At 44.5% G+C, this 19252-nt stretch overlaps 1 protein-coding gene across 2 annotated transcripts; it reads right to left on the bottom strand.

Moving 5' to 3' along the window:
- Positions 1 to 227: 227 nt before the first annotated feature.
- On the bottom strand, positions 228 to 17777 carry LOC137179515 (axin-2-like). 2 transcript variants are annotated; one of them, XM_067584249.1, is made up of 11 exons: positions 17470 to 17777; positions 15014 to 15957; positions 12291 to 12431; positions 9444 to 9546; positions 7418 to 7558; positions 6410 to 6831; positions 6119 to 6268; positions 5768 to 6001; positions 5473 to 5577; positions 4728 to 4853; positions 228 to 2079 (listed from the first exon to the last, which is right to left on the bottom strand). In XM_067584249.1, exons 2-11 carry the CDS (start codon positions 15844 to 15846, stop codon positions 1953 to 1955), a joined length of 2382 nt encoding a protein of 793 aa, XP_067440350.1. In that variant the 5' UTR covers positions 15847 to 15957; positions 17470 to 17777; the 3' UTR covers positions 228 to 1952. The 2 variants fall into 2 exon arrangements, with proteins under 2 accessions (XP_067440350.1, XP_067440349.1); XM_067584248.1 differs by lacking the exon at positions 17470 to 17777 and adding an exon at positions 16872 to 17099.
- Positions 17778 to 19252: the final 1475 nt, after the last annotated feature.

Raw genomic sequence — 19252 nt, 5'->3', positions numbered from 1 at the left:
AAAGTGGAAAAGTGACTTTCCAATCAACTCTTGTTGCCTCTTAGTCTGTCACAGAAAAAATATAATCTATTGCTAATGCTGGAAAGTTTGCTGTGCAGTATGAACTGGCTGTAATATCAAAAGATATGTGATATGTCGAGCTGCAGTGTAAACAAGCATCTTTGTTTTTCTGGAGAATCATGAAAAAGGCAATTCCAGGTACAACAGCTTTCATTTGAAAAATATAAAACTTTAATAAAGGCTACATCTCTCAATAATTACAATAATTATAGGTCCATGTAAATCTTAAAATGAAACTCTTTATATAATGTATAATTTACAGTTTAGATAGAATGAAACAAAACAAAAAAGGCTGTGGTGTAAAAACAAAAACAAAAAAAACATGATTACAGGATATTATTAAAAGCATAAAAATATCTTTTCAACATAAAACCCTTCTGAAAACCAAGGGATATATATTAAAACCCTGAAACAGGGTAGCACATGGTATGGCATCCATGTAGGCACAGGTGCTGTACTCATAAAACACCAGCGATAGTGTGTTTATATGTGTGTATTGTTTATGTGTGTGTGCGTACTCTATGTGTGCATCACATGTGTCAGTATCCATACTTCAGAATGCATAATTACAATGTATACAGGAGCTCTGCTATATACGATGTTACTGTAACAACATTCAAAGGATATCGGAGCCATAATTCTTCAATGTTCTGTTTTTTTTCTTTTCGTTTTTTTTTTGACACGCTAGCTGACTTCCTCAAGAAGTCATTCTCTGTGACCCAAACTGGTTCTTGTTAGCACAAGTTATTTTGGTGTGAGGGCTGTAAACACTGCCATTATTAGATGGTACAACTTGTGCTCCAGGTCTCCTCTCTGTGTGTATCTGCAACTGTATTCATCCCCCCCCTGTGCAATGCCTGGTTTACAAACAAAGGCACAACAAAAAAGATTGAGCTCTGTCGCCGGACTGAGAGAAGACAAAAAGAGAGGAAGGGGGAGAACGAGGGATAGGATACACTAGTGTGACAAACTTAACATTACAAACTATCAGCAGCATATAAGACTGGGATTAACCATTAGAATAGTGAAGGGAGTGCGCCTCGGACAGGACCACTGCTAAGGTTGTTAGTTTGGGTCAGACGTGGCTACAAGGCTATGGGAGGTGCTAGGCTAGTGTCACGTCCTTTGTGTAAAGTAAAAACAAACACTAAACAATATCACCACAGTATTCTCCCAACATTCAAAGCAGCTTGCCCATTGGCTGGAAATGGGGAGGGGGTGGGACATAGGTTTAAGGAGACTTGGGAAAGAGGAAAGGGGAAAGGAGTGGGTTGTTTTTTTCAATAAATACTTAATAAAAACTTTCAACTCATGACAAAAAGCATCTATATATATATATAATACATGTATATATACATATATGCATGTATGTATATGCACACGTACAGACGTTTTTGTAACGATGTTGGAGTGTAACGTTAAGAGCAGGTTGGTGGCACTGCGTCTTCAGCGCCTGCTAGTCCGTTGCACTCGGCCGTGAAGCCGGTGCCATCTACATCTTCAGTGGTTATATTCAAGAAGAGGCAGGGTCTCACCCCCACTGGCCTCCAATCATTATCATCATCATCATCATCCTTGTATTGGTCTTTTAAAGTCGCTCATGTCATTCCCTTGTGTTTCTAAGGCTGATTGGTTGAGAAAGTCAGGGAGGGGCAGTACCTCCTCTGGGTTCGGCATACTTCATTGGCTCGTCTTCCTTCAATCACTCCTCTTGTGCTGGATATATTAACTCTGTTTAGCTTAATATTAAGAAATAGAAAAAAAACAAAAACAAACAGGAGTCCAGAGTGTTTTTTGTTAATTACACAGAGTCTCTTGCTCAAGTTTTTAGGGACAGTTTAGCTTTTGGTTGGGCAAGGAAGGGCATTGGTTGGTTGGCAACAAAGTGGCTTTTAGTCCATCCTCTCCACCTTGCCCAGGACCTTGCCTTCATACATGGGCAACACGGTGGCATCTTCCCACACCTCCTCGAACACAGCACCACACTCAAACTCATCGCTGGCCTTCTTGAAGTAGTACCTGAGGAGAAACAAAGAGAGAGGTCTGTGATTAGAAAATGTTGAGCGTGGGTGTACGTGAAAAAAAATAAAAATTGAACTCAAACGAAACCTGACAGAATGGCAGCAGGAGTGCATCTGATACATTTCATCGTGTTTTAAACTGCTTTGAGGCACCTACACAACTACTTCCATATACGCGCTCGCGCACAACTCCCTTTAGTCCAAATCAAACACAAACACACACACTCTGAGAGCCAGAAATGGATCCTGCTCAAAACAACTTAGTCATAGCCTTCAATGCCATCCCTGCACACATCAAAGGCAGAGCCTGACTCCACATCACACCGCTGCACAAACAGAGCTGAACCCTCCGTTTAAACGCTCCCTGTGATAATTCAAGCTGCTAGAAACAGCCTGTATGTGTGTGTGTGTTCATCCATGTGTGGTTGTCTCCTCATCCACTTGTTCATCATGACTGTTGGCCATTCAATAGATGTCTATCTGTCCTGCAAGGTCTTATTAAAGTTGAAGGGTTAATTAGAGGCTGTCTTTAGTCCCCCCCTCCTCTCTCTCTTCAGCAGTGCCCTCCTCCCTTTCTGTGTCTCCATGGCTTCTAATTGGGCTGGCTGTCAAATGAAGGGCCTTTCTGTCACACAGGTTGACATTTCAGGTGCCTGAGAGTCTGCCTGTGACTGCAAGTGCACACTCCGCTGCTTGCATATAAACACACACACACCCTATGTTACTCCCTTACACATACAAATACACACTTGCCATCTCACCACACATACACACACACACACACACACACATATATACACACACTTCGGGCAGCTTTCCGATCACCAGCGGAGAACAGAGGAAAAAAGAGGGAGCAGAAAAGGAAGAAAGCAGGGGGAAGTGGAGTGGAGGCCTTCACTGGCCCAGTGAGTGGGTGTGATAGGTTGGATGTGGGCCGAGCCTGAGGGGCTTTACCCCGGGAGGGGGGAGGAGGACGACCACTCAGACAGTCTCCTGGAGGTCACAGGTCACCTAGCTAGCCCACTCTTCTTCTTCTCTCAAGCAGAGATAACTCCCAGGGTTAGCTTGGTCCCAGTGACTGTGAAGTCTCCTGGAGCTCCTAATGATTTCTCCTCTCTACTTTAAACCCAGCAAAAGATCAGCAGGAGGGGATTTAATGATAAGCTTTGTAATGGAAAAATGCCTCATTTTGCCCATGTGTGCCTGCGTTCAGAATACAAAAAAAGACAAAAAAAAAAAAAGAAAAAAAAGCTCTGTGTTTTATGAGCAATTGCTCAGCTTAGAGTCATTCAAACATCACATGTAAGGAGAGGCATTCAAAAACGTACACATACAGTTTTATTTCCCATGTTGATTGTAATTACACACAAACAAAGGAGGAGGAGGTTGTGTTACCACAACTGCAAGAGCTTCTATTCAAGTGTGCAGCTATGTGACAGAGCGGTGATGGCTTTGTTTAATGATATGGCATTTCAGCAAACTTCTTCTCTGTTGTCTATGCTCGGCTGGGCAGGATTTGGCCTTCTCATCTTCATTATTATAAACCAACTAAATGCGTGACCCTTCTCAATGTAATTGGCGGGGCAATTTTTTTTGAAGAAAATGCTACATTCTCACTCACAAATAGTTCAAAGTCATCACTTTGTTTCAGAGTGAGACAGAGAGAGACAGAAGGAGCCTTTCCATTGGAACATGTTTTATGTGGCAGGATTTTTCTCTCTTCGCAACATCTGGCACCAATATCGTCTGGCAGAGCTGCAGCGTACTGTTCTCCGCTGTACCGTTGCCATGTCCAAATTAACCAACTCCACACATTCTGCTGCCATTGAAGCCAGACGCTTCATCCCCATCTCCCCCTTTTCTCTCGCTCGCTGAAGAGTTATGTGACAGCAGGGGTGCAATGACTTGTTTGCAGGCCTTCTCTCTCTTGCCTAACAAGCAGATGTGGCTGTAACCTAATGTTGATGTCATGGGCATGCAGGCTTCATGTCTTTTCAGTGGCAAACAACCTAAGCAGTACTGGAATAGTTACTTGATAATGCAAGCTTGAACTTAACTGAGGGCTTTCTTTTTTTTGATATTTCTTTTAACCGACAATATTTTAAATTATCTAACAAGTCCTCACATTGTTTAAGAATTTCCTCTCAATGTCTGACATTAACAGGAGGTATGTTTGCTGTGTTAACTGCTATCAGTCATTAACAGAAGAAAGTGCTTGCGGCATTTGATTTTAATGCCTGATGCAATAATGTGGAGGAGGAATTTGAAGGCCTTGCAATGGTCTTTGTGCACAAAATAAAATGGCCTAGGCTTCAAAGCCATATTTATTAAGGCTGCCTTACCATGGAAATCAGTACCAGATGTGAGAAAAAATTTGCTCCAGAACACCCCCCTTCTCTCTGTGTGTGTAAGCTCTGAATACAGTGGATCAGCCCAGTTTCTTTTCAACTATTGGGCTCCAGTATTTCACACTACCACTCAGCAGATGAGCATATACAGTACATGACCAATAACAAATGCACATACATTAACAGCTAACTAACCCCGCAACAGCTTCAAACACAACCAAACAGGTGTGCATAAACATCTAATTAAGTATGTGCTAGTGTATTGTGATCTCTGTGGTGTTGTCAGTGGTGTATTTACCTGTAGTTGCCTTTCTTGCTAAGTTGTTCCTTGAAGTGTCCCAGGGTGAGGCAGTGGGTCTTCATCATACTGCGATAAGGAATCTCCTCACCACAGAAGAAGTAGGTGACCACTAGCTCCTTAGACCTGAGAATGCAAAATGAAAATGGGTTTTCAACATCTGGACTTGTAGGAAAAAGGGTAAGATTGTTGAATGTAGACAACAATTCTTTGGACTAATATTAATTAAGGATGCCAACAGACAGCTGGCTCACTGACGGTCAACCAATTAAAAACTAAAAGAGGCCTCACAGTCAGGTTGTCTGCGGCTTAACATCAAACACCCACCCCATTCAAAAACAAATGTGTGAAAGGAGCCAATAAACTTGAGTTACCAGGGGCTACTCAACACATCTTTGTTGGGTTCCACTGGTGAGTGTGTGTGTTGGGAGACGGGTGGGTAGTTAGGATTCCGTATTAAAGCATGTTTAATCTTAAATGATTAAAAAGCGAGAGAAGAGGAGTTCAAAGACATAGCTATGCTGACTCACAACATCTCTCTTTGAAGGGAAGAGCAAGAAAATCTGGGAGGAAGAGAATGAAAACACAAGCTTGGAGAGAGAGGGAATGATCAAAAAAGTGTCTAAGTGTAACAGGAATGAATTCTATTAGAAGACTAGAAAGCAAGTGCAAAAGAAATGAAGAAAAATAGAATTGTAGAAACAAAGACAGTAATGTGTTACAGATTAAAAAGAGAAATCCGTACTCGTCTGTTTGCAGTCCAGAGCTGGCTAGAGGGCTTCCTCCAGTGGGGAAAGCAGCTGCTGGATGGCTCCTGTCTCTCTGAAGGCTGCTGGCTGCTGCTGAATGTCTGTCAAAATCACAGAGAGATCAATACGAATCAGTACTCACATCAGTATGAAGAGAAATCACTGGACACCGTTTACAGTAAACACTGATGTGGTCAATCAGATGCTGGGGAAGCTGGGGAATATGATCGGCAGTTTTGGTTTTATGTGCACGGTTGAATGTGTGTTCTAAGTGTGTCGGAGTTTGCCTACCTCTGTTTCGGCGGCTTGGAAACCTCCTCTAGTCTGCGGCAGGCCTCCTCCAGCTGTGCCAGGGTGTTGGGTGGGGGCAGGGGTGGCATGGCTGGGTCCTGTATGAACGGATGGCCAGGGTGGTGACCACGGAGGTGAGCCCCACTGCCGATACCGCCTCCACCCCAAGAGGAGTGAGTCCGACTGGGCGGGGTCTTGGAGTCAAGGGGGTTGGACTTCTTTAGACCTTGAGTGCTGTTCGATTAAAAGGAGTCAATATATAACATGAGTAGTGAACTCAAGACTGTACTGTTCTTTGGAGGCCATTCTGTGGTACAGATGATGTCGTGGTGATTCCTGACAGACACTTACCTGTGTGGCTTGTGCTTGCCCTGCCTCTCACTCTCCAGGATCCACTGCCAAACATTCTGAGAGCGGTCGGTGGCATCTAGGGGAAGACGTGGTGGAGACACGCCCTCATCGGTAGCCTTGACTGGCCGTCTGGACAAAGTGCTGCAGCGACTGGAGGAAGAAGGCAAAGCAAGTTAGGACCAGAGAAAGAGCAGCTTTACCACTGAGGGAATTTAAGAAATCAGGTACTAAGGGCTAATGTACAATGCTGACTGACAACTGGTTCCAGCATAGCTAAGAAGTTACACTCACGCAGGGGTGAAGTCGGAATAATTGGCGCCCCCTGGAGGGCAGAGGCACTGCACACGCTGAGCCGCCTCAGCCTCAATCTGCTCCTTGGTCTTGGGCCCAGCGTGATGATGGTGGATGTAGTGGTGGTGAATGTGCTTTGTGGACTGCCTGCCTGTCATCAGAACCTTGGTGGCCCCAGGATAAGCACCAAAGAAGGGCCCGTGGCCAGAGGACACCAAAGCGCCCGTCCGATCGGGGGAGCCTGAGCGCGGTGAGTGCCGAACCACACCTGGTGACTGGCAGCCAGGTGTCTTCAGGACACGGGATAGGTGTTCGTCTAGGATAGCCTGGGGGTCTTCCTCACACTGACTGCCAGATGGGAGCAGAGGATGATGGAGGGAGGTGTTGCTGGTGAGGTCGCCGCTTTCCTCCCTTTCCTCCTCCTGGACAGGCAAAGAAAGAAAAGAAAAGTTCAGGCAATTGACGAAACATTCATACACAGACACAAGCAGAGGAATTTATGTATCAACTTACACCAACTTATATCTATCATCCTCTGAAGTCAGTGAGAGCAAACGCTTGGATAACTTGATTTGAGTTTCCTTTTTGCCGTACTGTTATCTTCGCTAACAGGCTTTGGGTGCGCTTCATCTATAATGCAGAGTGTGCCTGTGCTTCACAAAGAGACTGGCACTACACATACTCAGCAAACGTGCCACTGGAGAGAAGCTAAGTGCTAACTATTTGAAGGAACTTGCAAGTGTGTCTAGAAACATAAGTTTGAAAGTTCCTCCTGGTGAAATAGTGGAGGACAGAGAGGGAAAAGGAAGAAGTAGCTAAACCAAGCAAGACTTTCAAATCCCTTGGTCTTATCCCTGTTCTTCGACATGCTAAAGTTGGCATAAAGGCTTTTGTAGTGCAGTAAGGAACAATCGTCCTGACCTAACTTGGATAAAAGTTAGAATTCACAAGTGGCTGCCATGCTAAATGTTGGTGAAAGTGTCATAACAGGTTTGTATGCATCTGTACCTCCTGGATCTGCTGCAGCCTCTCCTCCAATGAGCTCATGGTGTCCTGCTCTCGCTTCAGCTTCTCCAGCCGGGCTATGAGCTGAGCAGCAAAAGCTGAGGGCTCAACGGGGGTCATCTCCTTAGGCAGCCGATGTGTCCTCTGCAGGGTAAACAATGCAGGGGGAAGGACACTTTAGTGTGTGTGCGAGTGTAAGTGCTTAGTGTTTCTGATGAATGCAATATGGTGCATTAATCCACTGCCCTTGCCCTAATCCCATCTTGTTCCAAAAAGCCTGCTACTATTCCAAAAGGCCTAATCCAGATGCCCTTGCCCTCAAGCTAACCTGAACCTTCTCCGCCACCCGTCCCTCCCCAGATCTTCTCATGCCCAGTGCCCTTGGCAGTGCCAGGCTACTGGGCGAGGGGGAGAGAAAGGGGTAGCAATGGCGGGGTAGCAGTTGGTCTCGCTCGGAGGGGAGGCCCCCTGCCTGCACCCTCTGTAGCCCGACCAAGCCATCAGCTAGGCAGCCTCTGAAGTCAGCACACTTCAAAGGGCCCTTGTCAAACATCAAACGCACACTAGGGGTGGGAGGGACACGCAGCTTTAAATCTCCGAATAAAAGCCAGATATCGACAGAGAAGAGAGAGTGAGGAGAGGAGAAGGGAAGAAAAAAGGGAGAAGGGGACAAAATTAACAGCATGAAAAAAGAGGAAGAGGATTGAGATGTGCGTTTGTGAAGTGGCAATGGTGGCAGAGCGAGAGCGAGACAGAGAGGAGGGAAAAGAGGGAGGGAGAGGATAGAGGAGTCAAATACTGGGAAGATCTGAGGGGAAGTAGTAATTTATTTCCCGGCTGCATGCAGGGCAGCTCAGAGGTACTCTAGTCACATTATCCTCCTTTTTCTTTAACTTTATGCGCCGGTTTCTCTCTCTCCCTTTCTTACTTTTTTGTTATTTGGCACACTGGCTTTCTTGATTTTGACTCTTTTTTTGTTGTTCCTCTCATCTCTTTGTAGACACGATGAAGGGAAGAAGAAGAAAGGCAAGCGGAGCTGCTGGCAAAGGAGCGCCAGCCCTGCACGGGGCCCCTGCTGCCTGGGGCTGGTGCATCATGGGAGACAGAGCCATCTCCAAATCAGGAGGGAGACATTAAAGGAGTGCAAGTGGGAAAGGAAAAGAGAGAGAAATTGAGAGCGAGAAAAGACAGAGAGGAAGAGAGAAAAAAGGGGGAACAGACAACACTGTCAAATGCATGCACAAACACACACATAACTCTTCCACATACACATACCTGTGTTTGGATATGAAGACAAAAGAATTTTATATTTCTTTTCTTGTCTCAAACGTATCCGCCTCCTAACCTGTGTCAATCTGTTCTAACCCAGTTCCTTAAACCTTCCCACAACAACTTCAGCAGGTCAACAAAATCTTCAACAGTGTGTGTTCAAAGCACACACACAGCATGACCCAAATAGTAATGGGACCAGGGTGAGAGTAGAGGAAAGTGTAATTGAGCAGTGCTATGACTCCCATTAATCTGCTGGGATTTTAACAGTAATGTTGGCATTCATTTATGTCATTCACAGAATCATTTGATTGTTGAATTTATCACCTTTAATATTGCCGTGATGTCTATTACCTAGGCTACAACCACAGCTACTATCATCGAAAACACATGAAGCTGTGACGCTGCACGACATACTACAGTTACAGAGAAGGAATACAACGATGAGTTTATATTTACAGCCGTACAGAAGCTACTTGGATGGGGGAAGGGGGCGGCTTGAAACGGCAGAAGAGGAAGTGAAGTGGTATGCAAATCCTGCCTTTCATTTACCCTGACTTTTATATGAAAACGAGCGGGGCAATGAAATATAGTATTCTGTCACAACATGCTCTCTGAAAAAAATAAAATAAAATAAAGGAGAACTCCTCGAGGGAATCAGGACCCAGTTGTCTTTCAGCGTGTAGAAGTTTTGAGTTTGGCGGATTACAAAAAAGGCAACACTGAGACAGGAAGTAGAACTTAAACAAGTAGGACTTACAGGAAAGTGGGGTAGCGAAATCTGGCCATTGATCTTGACACTGCGATGCATCTCTCGCTGGAGCTGCTTCTTGGTGCCCAGCTTATATGGAGGGATTCCATCTCTGTAGAAATAAATTAAGATATAGACATTTACATTTGGTTTTAAAAAAAAGTCAATCACAGACCACTCAGAGACTAAATTTTCAATTACACTGATATGTTATAATCAACTATGTTATTTTTGCTCATTTACTGCCCCTCTACTAAATGCTTGAACACCAACTGCTGGTGCATTAGCACCATTAGCCAATGTTTGTGGCGAAAAAACCCTTAGGAGGTAGTTCATCATTGAAGTGACTGACACAACACCACCCAGTAACCACCCACTAGGCACACTAAGCTAAATCAAAAGACCTCGGAACCCTTGAAGCCAAGGCAACAAAAACACACATAACAAAACACACCAGGACAATAGGCGAGATATGCTAAACATCCTACTGTGGGCTTCAAAAGAAGAGTCCCACTGATTAGTCCTTGAAGATTAGTCCTTGTCAACTGACAGCAGTTGTTTAAAAAGCAAAAGAATTAGCAGTAACCTCAGTAGCTGGTAAGAGTCAGAAACTACTTCAGGCTAAAGCAGGCTAGCAAATGCTTCTGGTTTTGTAGCTCTGATATATTAATATGAAAATAGAGATGTAGCTAGGAAGACTAGTAGTCTCTGGACAATTAAGCATTTATTCTGGGAATCTTATTCTCAGTTTTTCATTCTGTGTCTGCTAGCTTTTCCAGTCAGCTGCCACTTAAGCTGGGCCAATTATCTTGGCCGTTTTGGCTGCTCAGAAGTGTCTGACCTAGCCCAAACGCTACTTTTTCTGCTGCCTCTTTGAAATCTCACACTCATGCACATATGCACCCGCTGCCATCTTCGTTTGGCAAGCGCTCTGCTGTGAGCCTCTGATCTCAGCAACATCAAAAGGCTGGTTTGTAAGATAAGGTAATGTTTGAAGTTGGTGCAGCAGCATTCCCCAGCGTCCAAGTAAATCCATAAATAAGATATAAGCAAAAAGAGAAAAAAAATCCCCCCACCCCTTCTTCTATCCCCCCTTCCCAAATCCTCCTCTTCTTGTTCTTTATCTGGGAAATGAGATTCAAATTTGCAGTGTGGCTTTTAACCACAATAAAAGGACGCACTAATCAAATTGTTCCCTCGAATGAGAGAGGAAGAAGCTGCGTTTTTTATTAAAATCAGTTAGGGGTGGAGAGAGAGCTGGGGACAAGGACAGGAGAGATCTCTGTGTCAAAGACCTTAGTGAGAACTATTAAAAGAATATGACTTTGACAGATGACGCTGTACAACAATGAATCTATTTTTTCTTCTTTATTCATCTGACCAAGTTCTGCAAGTCACATTTCAGAGTGACACTGTCAAGAAGAATCAGATAATGAAGCCAAGCTGCAGATATCACCAGTGTTGCAACAAGCTTCTTGTAAGTTGGGCCTCCTACCAAAATCAATGCTTCACAAACTCTACCCTTGAGACTACAAGCCATCATCCCTCAAGGCGCAGGAAGAAACACAGGAAACTCTTCAAAAGTAAAACTCAACAGCCCAGAGGAATTTGTGTGCTAAAAGGAACCCCAAACTTAGTGGCAAAACATCATACCCAAACAAAGCTCGCCAACTTCCCTCTCACTAACTATGTTTTTATCAACCCAAACTGTCCCCACCCTGGTGAACCATTTGACGACCGGGTGCTTTGTGCAGGTTGGGGAAGAGAAAACAGCCGTGGACTCTTTCATGGTTTCATGGGCCCTTACTTTATGGGGATCTCCTATTCAGTTGTGCAAGTCATTTTCAAAGCAGCCAGCCACCCTCTTATCCCCCTAAGCTCCCCTCACCTAACAATAGGCTGAAAGCGATTCAGTTAAGCCCTTTATACTCCATGCACTTTATTTTCTCACTCCCTTGCACTTCGAGCCTCACCACTCCTGCTATTGGCTCTGGAGGGTGGAGGAGAGAAGCTGTGGAGGGTTGGGTGGGTGGAGGTGATTTTTTGGGGGTGCCCTAGTCTGGCCAGGGGGAGTTCCTCATGCCTTGTCCCAAGGTCTAGCAATGAGTAACCCCTGTGAAAGCCTCGCAGACACATGATCTCAGCACGCCGCAGAGGCCAGTGGCAGGAAACCGACCCACCATGTGAGTAAGCCTCCTTTCATTTGGTGCCAACATTTTTCAATGAGTTTGTCTTGAGGCCCGAATGGCCATTTCCCTCCCCCTCTCCTCCAGTTCTTCAAAGGGAAAAAGCGATTAGATAATATGAAAAAAACAAGTCTGTTGTGGCAGAAGGGTGGGTGGGATGGATACATTTCAACTTTGAGGAAAATGAGGCAACGCCCCCACCCACATCAAGACGATCTCATTTTTTTCTCCCTTCTCTCCAGCCTGCAACGCATCAGAATAAACTTCAAAAGGTCTTCAGACATAATGACTTTCCCAGAGTTATCTCCCTGGAGGCCACAGCAACAACTACACATTAATAGAATTACCTGTATAATTAAAATACATTACAGACCATTATTTCGCAACAGTGCAGTCCCCTGGCCCCAAGAAACGCTGAATCTGTTGAACTACAAGGCCAAATATTTTTCTTCACATCTCTCAACATTTTCCTGGAAAGGTGTTGACTGAACTTTGTTCCAAGCACATTAAGATACTATGGAAATAATAAAATTCACAGAGCTTTGGCCAGGGTCAGCTGAATGGAAATGAGCCTTTTGAAGTTGCTACATTATCTCCGGAGAAGAAGGCTGAGTTGAAATGAAACTGACCCACCTACTTTTTGATTTCAATAAAATCTAAAAACACTTACACGCTACTGTCCGTCATGGACATGGAATCGTCCGTTGTGGCATCGCTGGAGATCTCACTGTCATTGGCACTGGTGGCAGGGGCAAAGATGTAGCCGGAATTGACAAAGTAAGGGCTGGCAGGGTCTCCCCGACGGTGGGACCTGTGGACCCAGGAAGAGATTTTCCACATTTTTATGTGATGTCTTTCAAAGTTGTGGTGTGAAGCAAGGACAGTGAAGAGTTATGACAGAGTTGGGTGAAGTTTATTTACCCCGTGCGTCTGTCTTCATTTTATCCAAATTTAAAAGGAAACGTGACAGCTTGGAGTTTGTTTTGTTGATGTTCTGTGCAGATTTCTGTAATTAGAGTCACTTTCATGAGACTTTGGGGCTGGAGGAATTTGACAACCATATTAAGAGATTGAGCTATGGGTTCTCTTTTTCTGGTCTTTCTTTCCTTCTCTCTTTCATTCCCCCCTCCCCCCCATAACATACAGGGGTTGTGTGTGTGTTTGGCGGGGTTGAGGGGTGACAGTTGGAGTGAGTGAAGTGAGCAGCCTTGCTGTGTGTGAATGAACAACAGTATTTCCCTTCTTTCCCTCTCTTCTGTTATCTCCCCACCCTTTTGTTTGGGCCAGCCCATACTCCTCCACTTTTCCACTCTGAAACTCCACTCTCTCTTTCCTTGGAGTGTTTTCTCTTCCACACTCTCCCACTTCTATCTCTCCCTCTCTCCATCATTCAGTCTGGGGCCCCTCCTTTACCCACTCTCCCCTGCTTTCCTTTCTAAAGTCTCTCTCCCTGTCTTTCTACTCTCCTGCTGTGTTGCATTCCTGTTCCAGTAGTGAAGGGGGTGGACAAGGAAGAGAGAGGGAAGAAGAGGAAGGGGGAACTTGAGCTTTAGAGAGGGAGGGAGGGAGGGAGGGAGAGGGAGAGAGGGAAAGGGGGAAGGAGGGCCCCTTTCTTTATGAGAATGCCTTCTGCCGGGAGTGCTGAGAGGAGAACCCCAGCATGACTAAAGCCGTAGGCCCCAAGCACAAACCTGACCTTTGGAAGGTCCGCGCAAAGAGTCAGGTATTTAGCACAGCTGGGCTCTCTGCACCCCCCACTCTCTTTCTCCATCTCTTTTCTTTCTTTCATGATCCCCCCCTTCCTGTCTTTCCCCCTTCCCCTTCTCTTGTCTCTCCCTGTCTCCCTCCAAAGCATGCTTAGTCTCTGTCAGACAGATTTTTTTTCAAAAAGGAGAGATAAGTGTTGGATAGAAAAGAAAGAGAGAGGAAAACACTGAGATTCACACACAATCTATGGCAAAGTAGGATCTGCGGTTGAAGCTGAGGAACTGAGTTGAGGATGTTATGTTTTTTGTTTTGTTTTTCTATCACTTTGGAGTTGAGAATTGGAGGTTTCTCAAAAGAGGAGAAAAAAGGAATCTGTGCAGTGGCAAAATTAGTTCCACATGTTTGAGATGGAAATTGGTTGACCTAAAGAGATGGTGAGGGGCAGGGGGAAAGGGGGAGAGCACGGGTGACAGAAGGGAGAAAAAGGGGCTCTCTCCCTCCCGCTTTTCTTTTAGTGAAAACCAAGAATGCAGGGGATCACACCAGGAAACCAGGAGATGCTCACATGTCAACAAACCCTGTGCTTATTGGTTCCTAACTAAACATGGCCACTTTGAGGCAAATGAGTAATTGTGCTATGATGTTATCTGACGTCTGCTCACATGAAAGATAAAATTCTCAAGGGACTGTTTAAGTTGAGTTATTAGACTTAATCAATTAGTTTTTACACTGTTATTAAAAAGTCATACTAGAGGCAATTTTCAAACCTTAGTCTCACAAAATGTTTGGTTAACTTGACAAGGAAAGTATGGATTATCTTTAAATTGCACTTTTCCTACAAATACCAAAGCATCAAGACATTGTCAAACCTCTCAGTTATAATTGTGTCCAGATGTGAGGACAAAGTAGTTGAGCAAAACATTTTTAAAGTACCCTTTGATGGAGGCTCATGCATAAAATCCAGTTTTTGAAAATGTTCCTGGCTTAAAAAGATTTCAGCTGTTGGACAATGTGTGGGAAGGGCTCTGAAGATAAAAGCCTAAATGCTTTCCACAAACAGTTCTGCTTTCATCTCTGACCAAGAGAACAATATCTCCGCTTGGCACAAGACTGACTGCACAAGTTCTCTTAACTCTGTACTAGCATTTCTTTGGGTTGGGAGATTTTATGATGGTGTACACTAACAATATGGCTAAGTTAGTAGATTTAATAGAGATGTACTGCATAACTTTACAATAGCATCATACTGTTTCATGTAGCTGTAACAGTCTGAGTCTTGGTGTCTGACTTTGTGCCTGAACCGGAGGAAGGGTTTCAAAGCACAGGAAACTTGAGCAAGCCAGCAGAGGGCTGCCTGCAAGACACCATTTACTTAAAAGGAAGGCTCAGATCCATTGATGTTTTGTACCCACCCCGCCCCTCCACCCCTCCAACCCCTTGACTAACTGCAAGGCAGGAGGGCACAAATATACAGGCATGTTCCTCTGAGACCCTTTGATCAAGTGCCTTTCTCTCTAAGGCATTTGTTAAATAACTACCAACTACCACATATTCACTGTAGTTTAACTAATGAAGGAATAATGAACAAGAGGAAAGTAAATAAAGTAATAAAAAAAAAGTCCTCATGCACTAAGATGTAATGACAAAGGCATGCATCCTCTAACGTAAGGTGAGCGCTGCTCTTACCTGCAACTATTCTCCAGTACTTCAGCTGCTGTCCGGATGGTAGCAGTAGCCCTCAGGGTTTTCGCAGACAGTCCAACCACAGACCCTAACGCTTTTGCCTTTAGGTCATTACAACTCCACTCCTCTTCCTCCATGAGAGGAGGAAGGTATCCGCACATCAGCTTGAGGCTGCCGAGTCCGCCGTGGTTCACGTACGCGGCGTTCTCGCACCCGGTGCGCACGTATTCGAGGTATATGTCAGAGGTCAAAAACATCTGGTATGCATTCTCTTCCATGTTCGACTGAATTTCCGTCTGTGCCTGGTCAAACATGACAGAGTCTATTTGTTGTTTCTTAATACTATCCCTTATGAAGGTCTTGGTGGCGGGTTTCAGCTGCTTGGCGACAATGCTGTTGTTCTCAATGTACCGCTTGAAAATAACTTTGGCAACTCGCAACGTTTTGGTATCCTTTAAGTCCATTTGCCTGAAGCCGTTGCAGGCGAACCAAAAGTCCAAAGTGTCCACGCAATTCTCCCGCTCCAAAAAGGTCCTGAAGAGGTGAGCACCGTCTTGGTCGCCCAGAAGAAAATGCAGAGACTTTGTCCACCGGACTAGGGGCGAGTCCGGGGACGCGCTGCCCTCTGGCTCCCCGAGTCCATCCTCGTTCCTCCGCGGTGTGGAGCCGGGAGGCGCGGCGGCGACGGGGCTATCTTTAACCTTACTCTGGGCTCTCATTTTGGCAGATCTGCTGGGGTTGTAGCATGACGCCTCTCCCTCCTCCCCCGGTACCGGAGGACGAGGAGCATCTTCTCGGAAGCTACTGCTGATGTGCTCCGTAAGCGCCCTGCTCATGGCTCCAGCTCCGGTTGCCGTGTGAGAGTGCCGTCGTGCCTCCACTGAGCTCCAGCCTAATCCTCCTCACTCTCTAAAAGCAGCGGGGGAGCTTCTCAGCTCCTCTTCACTCTGAAACACAAAGTATTGATCTAATCAAAGCCATATCCTGCTGAACTTCAAAGAAAGACATCAAGTAAACAGTCCCTTTCAAAACCCCTCGCCGGGTTCACAGAGAAAGGAAATATGAAAGGCTTTTTTTTCGTTTCATTTATCTATTTATAATCTAAATGAGAGATCAACTGCAGCCTACATTCTCAACGTGCATTGATTTGTCACATCAAAAACATTTTACATGAACAATCATATCACAGTCATATCTGAGCCTCACTCTTTACCAAAACCGTATTCTCACAACTGTGGCTTACACGTGTTTTCCTAACGAGTCCATGTCACAGGCTTCAACTCCAATTAATTCCCAATCTGTTTCGGACGACCGTACCCTACCCCGGTCTGCATCACACACATACACACACAGACTCATTTTCACTCGGAGCCCACACTTATCCTCACCATCCCAGAAATGTACAGACGAGTAGAAATGCGTCTGATCTGCACCATAATGACCTTAAACGTTGTAATGTACCGGGGGTAAAAAGCCCCGCGGGAAAAGCCAGTCGCCCGTGCGTAAATGTAAGCGATCAATCGTCTTAATATCTACCCAAGAAGGCTATTACAGCACATTATTAAAGCCACAGCCCCGGCAACGTGTCTGAACTACCAACACGACAGAAAAGACGTGTTATATTTGGAGTAAAACCTCATCCAACGGATGAGTGATTTTAATCGGAGCCTCGGCGCCGAATCGAAGGAGACTGCAACATTGTTACGTTAAGCCTCTAAAACAAAATAAAGTGTGTGCTCGGCTGTTGCAAATGCTATGTAATGACTTCCACACTCTCAACAGGCAGTGTAAGTGTACAGAATGGTGAAAGCGATGCTTAAATCCGATGGATGAAGTCTAAATAAACGTGCGTAAAACATACCATCGCAGAGCAGATCCAACCAGTGTAAAACCCGTTAAAAAGTTGAATTATTACTCCATTTTCAGAAGAGCTGAGTACGGTCCAAAACTCTCAAAACAGTAATCCAGCACAAAAAGCGACGACGGACTATCAAAGCCTGTACCGTGCCACATGTGTCGTATATCGCTGCAAAACAACTGCTGTAGTTTAATGTACCCTGTCCCATTCAACAACTGACCTCAGAGTAGGCAGGCTCAGTCCCTATGTAGATCACTGGGGGTGTCAAAATCTGGAGGAGGTAAAAGAGGAGGTGGAGGGGAGGGGGGGGGGCTCTGACTGAAGAATACATCCCACTTTTTCCCAGCTTGGAGACGCACCACCCGACAAATATTCGGTTTTTATCTGAGCTACACATTCAAACATTCACTCACTCACATACACACACACACACACACACACACACACACACACACACACACATAAGCTTCTTATCTATCTCACCGTATTTCTCGCCCACAAACAAGAAACATAGCCCGCATTTCTCAACTTCAAAGCTCAGCAGCAGCACATCAAAGCGGCCAAGAGAGGGGGCCTGTGGAACAGCTTTCCTACAACTTACCATCCATGTACCCGAACAGCCTCCCTGATTAGAAAACGTTAAAGTTAAGTAGTCCAACAACAAGCTGTGCCTACAACCGCCTCGGCGCTCTTCTCCGTCCTGTACTGTCTATCACATTGGGCAACATTAGTGCAACCGCGAATAAAAGAGAGACGCGTTTTCCTCTCGACTTTTCTCCCCAGGTAGTGTTTCAAGAAGTCATGGCAGGCGGTAGAAATCCTCCGGGCTGTTTCTAAACCAACTGGGCTGAAGGTTTAACTGTGGACTTCAAAGTAAAAAACCGCTGGCCTGGTCCCGGAAGATACATAAAAACACAGCGTCTCATCTTTGCAATAAAAATGAAATAAAGCAAAATAAAATGAGCTAAAATGAAGACAAAGGAATGGAAACAGCCACAAATGGCAGCATATCTCTCCTTTATCACTTCTTCGTCAGCAAAACTATGCGTTTTAAGTTAACTAACATTTAATAAACTTTTCTAGACAGGGAAATAATTTACACGTGTGCCAGGACCTTATCAAAGACAGGCAATCTAGAGCCAACTCCCCGAGGCTTTGGAGCGTCAGAAGTAAGTGATCTACCGCGCCAATAGCATTATTCTTACAGTCCGTCTGTTACTACACAAAGTTTCAACAGAAACACAAAGCAAACAAAAGCGATACTTTTGTTGCCCGTGGCCTCTTCAGATGACAGGAGTGAGTTTAGTGCATTCACCTATAGCTGAGGAGAAGCCCTTATGATATGGTTGAGGCTACAATACTTTATCCTTATGTCATTTCAGTAATATTTCTACTTAATTACAGGCTTACCAGAGCAAGGGGAGTGACAGTAAAGAATTTCTGGTTAACTATCATTTTAAAGAATGTCCTCAATTATTTAAAACTTATTCTTTAAGTTATAGCCCAATTGGATAATCCTATAGAGTGTAACTGTCAAATAATTTACATATTAGTCACAGGCTTTTAGCCACAAAGATGTCAACCTAACACACTTGCCAGTTCCACATTCAGGGAAAATGGCACAGCATGACATTTTGATTGAAATTGGACAGAGAGCAAAGGCAAGAGCGGTTCTCTAGTCTTTTAATTCACATGACTTCCCTAATGTCATTGTGACAGAATCTTAAAGAGTGGGTTAGACAGTGATCCAATCCCATGGTACTTCAAAGGCTATATTGTCCCTTTGATGTTGAAAATCAACTTTAAAGGAGAATATAATTATATAAGTCAGAGGATTCAAATTCACAAAACTCTCATGATGGTACAGGACAAGAGAGCTAATGAAATCCAACTTCTCTGAGGTCCCCAAGTGGTGATTATTTCATGTTGAGCTATACATAAAGAAATATGCATGCTGCGTAGCAGTTCCCATGTGGATTTCTGGTTGTGTCAGCTTCTTTGTCTGTTTGTCCAAATGTATTTGTACAAAGCACCCTGCCTCATGGTTAGGGTGACATGTAATCTAATGGATTGGCACTGTTGAGTGCTGAAAATGATTATTCAGTAACTAGCGACCCTTGTCATTTTCAATGTGGATTCAATGTTCAGTTTCCCACTGCATTGCCCAGCCACAGTGATAACATTTATACAAGCTTCCAACTTGTGGATTTTAGTTGTGACATATTTTGCTGAGTAATTTTAACATATTCCAGATTTTGAACAAAAATATGAGCCAAATATGAGTCCAGTTGATCACACTGACATCCTGCCAACCACTTCCTGCATGCTGTGAGTTTGTCTGGCAAATGAGGCCAGTTTACTTAAAATCTAATCTTATAAGAAAT

This window comes from Thunnus thynnus, chromosome 3 (genome assembly GCF_963924715.1).
Source record: "Thunnus thynnus chromosome 3, fThuThy2.1, whole genome shotgun sequence".
Taxonomy (NCBI): domain Eukaryota; kingdom Metazoa; phylum Chordata; class Actinopteri; order Scombriformes; family Scombridae; genus Thunnus; species Thunnus thynnus.
The sequence above is the reverse complement of the archived record's forward strand: the minus strand, read 5'-3'. Positions and strand labels throughout refer to the sequence as shown.

What these genes read in the sequence shown, in the direction of transcription:
- LOC137179515 (XM_067584249.1), bottom strand. Translation starts at nt 15,846, where the DNA reads ATGAGCAGGGCGCTTACGGAGCACATCAGCAGTAGCTTCCGAGAAGAT. An exon ending in GTACTGGAGAATAGTTGCAG is followed by an intron (nt 12,432 to 15,013) that starts GTAAGAGCAGCG and finishes CTGGGTCCACAG; the next exon opens with GTCCCACCGTCGGGGAGACC. An exon ending in TCCATGACGGACAGTAGCGT is followed by an intron (nt 9,547 to 12,290) that starts GTAAGTGTTTTT and finishes TTATTTCTACAG; the next exon opens with AGATGGAATCCCTCCATATA.